At 56.1% G+C, this 4,904-nt stretch overlaps 1 protein-coding gene across 2 annotated transcripts in view; it reads left to right on the top strand.

The window, feature by feature from the left end:
* The window catches only part of HOXA7 (homeobox A7), a 6,340-nt gene extending 3,913 nt beyond the window's left edge, over window positions 1-2,427 (top strand). For both annotated transcript variants that reach the window (XM_024754985.1, XM_024754984.1), the window contains exon 3: window positions 927-2,427. In XM_024754985.1, the coding sequence (XP_024610753.1) occupies window positions 927-1,249 (323 nt within the window). In that variant the 3' untranslated portion in view covers window positions 1,250-2,427. The remainder of the gene's footprint in view (window positions 1-926) is intronic.
* The last annotated feature ends 2,477 nt before the right edge of the window (window positions 2,428-4,904 follow it).

Genomic DNA, 4,904 nt, shown 5'->3' with positions numbered 1-4,904 from the left:
GCGGGGCTGGGAGCGCGGAGCGCGGAGCAAGGCGGCTGCAAGCCGGCTGCCCCGTGACTCTTTGCGGCTCTGCCTTTCTGGTTTTAATTAGAGCCAAGGCGCCATAGCGTGGAGAGCTCATAGCATTGTATGTAAATGAGGCTCATAAAACTTTTTATTGCCCAATTAATGGGTTCGATCCTCGTAAATTTAACTCCATTTGCCTTGGAATTTCAACACTAAGTTTGTTCGCTATTCTCTTCTCTCTCTCTTTCTCCCTCCCTTTCTTCTCTCTCCCTCCCTCCTCCTTTTCCTTTCAGCCAGGCTTTTTTTTTTCTCAAAAGCAGGGAGAGCCAAACCCTTTAGGGCCCCTCACACACCCCAGTGCCAGGGGCTATTTAAAGGCGGGGATGGGTGTGTGGGAGTGGAGACAGAGAGCGGGAGTTCCATAGGAAGGTCCGGGGTTGGGGGCGCGGGCTGCTGGGGAGGGCAGGCACCCCTGGAGTGCTGGCCGCCGGAGAAGGTCTCCCTTTTGCCTAGCTAGGCGGGGAAGCGGCCTGGCTCGCCTTTGAATGGCAAAAGCGCAGCATCTCCCACTTGCCCACACTCTATATTTACAATTTCCCTTTGTCAGGGGGAAGCAGGACATTGTGGAAGCCTAGCCGGCTGGAAAGGGCGGTTGTAAAGTTGGGATTCTGCGCCTTCCCTCCTCACAGAGCTGTCTGCGCGTCTGGCACCGCAGTCGGGGTCTTCAGCTAACACTCCCGCTCCTCCCCCAGCTCAGTTTGGGGGCGCTGGGCGGAGGGGGGACTCCCGCCTAGGTCAGGGCCGGGAGGAAGGTGCGCGCTCTGGGATGGCGGCCTGGCTAATGCACTGTCCTGTGTCCCTGTCGCTTGTCTGTCCGTGTGTCCGTGTGTCCGTGTGTGTGTGTGTGTGTCTGCTCTCAGGGCCGGACCGAAAGCGGGGCCGCCAGACCTACACGCGCTACCAGACGCTGGAGCTGGAGAAGGAGTTCCACTTCAACCGCTACCTGACGCGGCGCCGCCGCATCGAGATCGCCCACGCGCTCTGCCTCACCGAGCGCCAGATCAAGATCTGGTTCCAGAACCGCCGCATGAAGTGGAAGAAGGAGCATAAGGATGAGGCTCCGGCCGCTTCCGCCGCCCCCGAGGGTGCCGTGCCCGCCGCCGCTGCAGCCGCCACCGCCGACAAGGCCGACGAGGAGGACGACGAGGAGGAGGACGACGACGAGGAGGAGGAGGAGGAATGAGGGCTGGAGCCAGGGCCCTGGCTGCACCAGACAGTCGGGAAAGTGTCTTTAGAGACTGATTTTATTTACAAAAGTGGAAAAAAATAAAAAGAAAATGTTAAAAAAAAAAACCACCCCAGTCCCCAACTTGCACCCAATCTACCCCATTACCCGCTCCAGCTCCCAGCTTATTTGGACTGAGCAGCCACCTAGACTGGGGCCCCTTGGGGATCCCCTCTGCCTTCGAGGACCACCCCCCAACAGACACCCCCAATCCCAGTCCCGCCAGCTTTGCTCTGGCACGGTTAAAATACTACCTAGCACAGGCCTCGGGGAGAGGCACCCCCAAACTACCTATGGGCCCAGCCCCAGAGGGCCTCCACTCCCAGGAAGCCCAGACACGTCCCAACACTGTCAGACACCCAACACCTCCCCCATACCCGCAAGGACCTGACTCTCAGTACTACCTACTCGCCCCAAACTACCTATTTTGTGCTGGCTGGCTCGCCTGCTACCTAGTGCCGAACCCTTCCCCCTCCACAGCCAGGCCGCTGCTGCTTCCGGGCTAGCAGTCTTTGGGGTCTCTGAGGCTGTGCTGAGAAGGCACTGGTGTCTGGGGACCAGGGCATTGGCTTCTATTTAAATGGAAAAATAATATATTTATTCCAAAGCATTCTAAGTGTTGCAATCTAGAATCCCTCCTTCTTTGACCTGGGCACCCCATGTTCAGGCCCATCACCCCCTATTTCTGGAAGGGAGCATTCTCAAGCTAGCTGAAGGCCTCTGGGTTCGCAGAGATGCTCCCAGCCTCCCTGCCCCTCCCCCGGCCCCTGTGTCCTGCTGTCCAGCCATGTTGAATATGTACACCCTGACTTTTCCTACAATGGCAAATATTGTATATTTGAACAAGATTTTTTTTGTCATTTATATAGTCTTGGAGCTCATTTGTAAGGCAATGTCCTGACTTGGGAAGGATGTGTTAATGGGGTGACTTTGTAGCATGGTGTGTTGTCTTGACCCAACTCTATAGCGTGTGGGGAGGGCAGCCCTCCCCAGCGCCCTCCATCTCCTGTGTCGTCCTGTGTCCCCCTCATCCCTCTTGGCTCTAGCCTGGGCTTCCAGGAACAGGAAGGTACACTTCCTGTCTTGCCCAGTTAACAGTGTTTTATGTAACAGAAAAATAAAGATGCTCGATGACAAAGAAATGTGGACCGCTTTATCTAGGGGGGAGGGGCCTGGGGAAGAGAGGGTGAGCATGAGTGGAGAGCAAGCCCTGCTGTGTCTCTGTGGCCAAAGGGGCTTTGGGACAGCAAAAATGGAAGAAAGAATAGGGTCTATGTGCTGGGTGTCACGTATTGTTGTATACACCTCGAATCCCTTTTCATGTGGACTTTTTATGTGTAGATTCATATAGGTGTGTGTACCTCTTTTTGCATGTGTATTTCTGTGTATTTTGGAGTCCATAATTGTATGTATTTCTTTGTCCATAGTTGAGTGCAGGTGTTTTTGTGTGTAAACAATTGCAGGTATTTCTTCGTCCATAATTGGGTGCATGCGTTTCTGTGTGTCCATAATTGTATATGTGCATTTCTCTGTGTGGAGATTTTTGTCCGGTTTGCATGTGTGTGCAAACATCTTCCAGATCCCTTGAAAACGGAATCTTCGATTGATACATTATATTCTATGAACCTCCCCCAAAACCTCCATAAATTCCATGAGAGAATCCCAAATCCACCCTTTCCTATAAGGCTATAGGGTGGGCTTGGAAAGGGGTATTACCCTACAATTGATTCTGAATTTTCCACGAGCCCTGAGCCCGACCCCAGGATAGGACGCGGGATTCAGGGCCTCTGATATAGACCCCAACCCCACATTCAGGCAAAGCGAGGGCGCCCCAGGACCCAGCACTGAAGCTGAGGGGTATGGGAAGGGGCAGGGGCCGCAAACCCGGCTTCGAAACTTTGGCGCGGGCGTCTGGATGAGAAGGATTGAGGGGCTGGGGAAGGGGCGAGGGGTGGTGGGGACAGCGCAGAACAGGGTGAGCTCGGCGGGCGAAGACCTCGACTCCTGTCTCCTGCTTGGGTTGGGCCCACTTCTTATTACTCTTAATAAACCCCGGCAAAACCTGCGGCCCCAAGTCGGGGCGGCCTCGGTGGTAAGATGGCGCCGGTGTAAGAGCTGCCTCCTCTTAGTGATGGGGAAAGGGTCATAAATCCGTTGTTGTTTATGAAAATTTACAACTTTGCAATACAACTTTATGAGTTGTTCGGCCCTTCCATTGGCCGCTGTCGGTCATGTGGATGCGAACCGTGAACATGAACTTTTTTATAATTTCCCTTGCGAGAATAGAGCCGCATTCTTTTCCTCCGCTCCGTCCTGCCTGCTTCGGCGCTCTGCCTTCCAGCCCGTCTCGGCTGTGCTTTGTCCGGCGATGGCGAGCGAGACGAGGCCCCGGCCCGGCCCGGCCCGGCCGCTCCCGCAGGAGGTGGGGCTCGTCCAGTTCCCGGCGCCGCCGCGGCCGCTTTGCAACTCGCAACCTGGCTAATTTCCTGCGTCCTCTAGCACCAGGAAAGAGGACACTTCGTCTCCCCGGGCTGCCCAGGCGGCAGCTGTCAGAGGGGCAGGAGCTTCTGAGAACCGCCATCTGCAGGTGAGACATGTGGGGAGACAGGAGCAAAGGTTGTGAGACGGTAGCCGGCACCGGCGGCAGTGGGAGAGGGCACCCAGGGCGGCTCTGAAGAGGGGCATACTCACCCTCACCCACCCACTCACCCGTTCACACACGCGCCTCCATCACACACTACAGCCCGCACTCGCCAACACACACACACACACACACACACACACACACACACTCACACACACCCTCCCTCCCTCTCCTCTTTCGGGCTCACCGTGGCAGTGAATGCCTGCTTTCCTTCTGTGGCACAGTGCCCTGGCACGGGGCAGGAACACTGAGGTCTTCTTTCTCCCCTTCCTCGTCGACCTCGCAGAGCCCAAAAGGAAGTGGCTCTGCACCCTGCATTCCCTGCCAGCCTCCCGGGTTTGGATTTTTTTTTTTTTTATGACCCAATTGGCAGGATTGAATCCCCCAATAACTGGAGACAGTTCCCGACCTGGGAAGCTGGTAAGAGGGGAGGGCAAAGTGAATTCATCGACAGGGGTTTTATCAGCATCAACACAGCACCTTCTATTCCGTGGGAACTGGTTTCTGGAGAGAAAAGTAGACTGAGGGAAAAAGACAAACAAAAACTTACTAATTCAGCCAGGGTCCTCTGCTGAGTGCCTGCTTCCCTTCACGCGGTTTTCCAATGAGAGAGGTGTCTGAAGCGCGGGGAGAGGGGATAGAATCGTGGGTGGAATTCTGTGTTGGAGGAGAGGATGGGGTTAATTGGCTGGGTGTTGCTTGGCGGGAAGTTTCGGTGCAGAGGATGTGGTGGTGTTATTGCGAGTGGCAGGGGCCCGCAGCCAAGGTTGAAGGAAGGACGCAAACCGAGTCTGGGCGATAGGGGACCTCCTCCCAGCCACAGCCACCTCGGCGCAGCGGGCTGGCTGGCGACCGCGCGCTGCCCATCTCCGAGAGCCGGGGGAGGACTGTGCAGCCGCCTGGGAGGAGGCGCGGAGGGTGCCGCGGGCGTGGGCTTGACGAAGCGCGGTGGCACAGACCCAACTTGAC

This window comes from Neophocaena asiaeorientalis, unplaced genomic scaffold, assembly GCF_003031525.2.
Source record: "Neophocaena asiaeorientalis asiaeorientalis breed wild unplaced genomic scaffold, Neophocaena_asiaeorientalis_V1.1 scaffold36, whole genome shotgun sequence".
Classification (NCBI taxonomy): Eukaryota; Metazoa; Chordata; class Mammalia; order Artiodactyla; family Phocoenidae; genus Neophocaena; species Neophocaena asiaeorientalis.
Note: the sequence above shows the minus strand (reverse complement) of the source record. Positions and strands in the feature narration are given on the sequence as shown.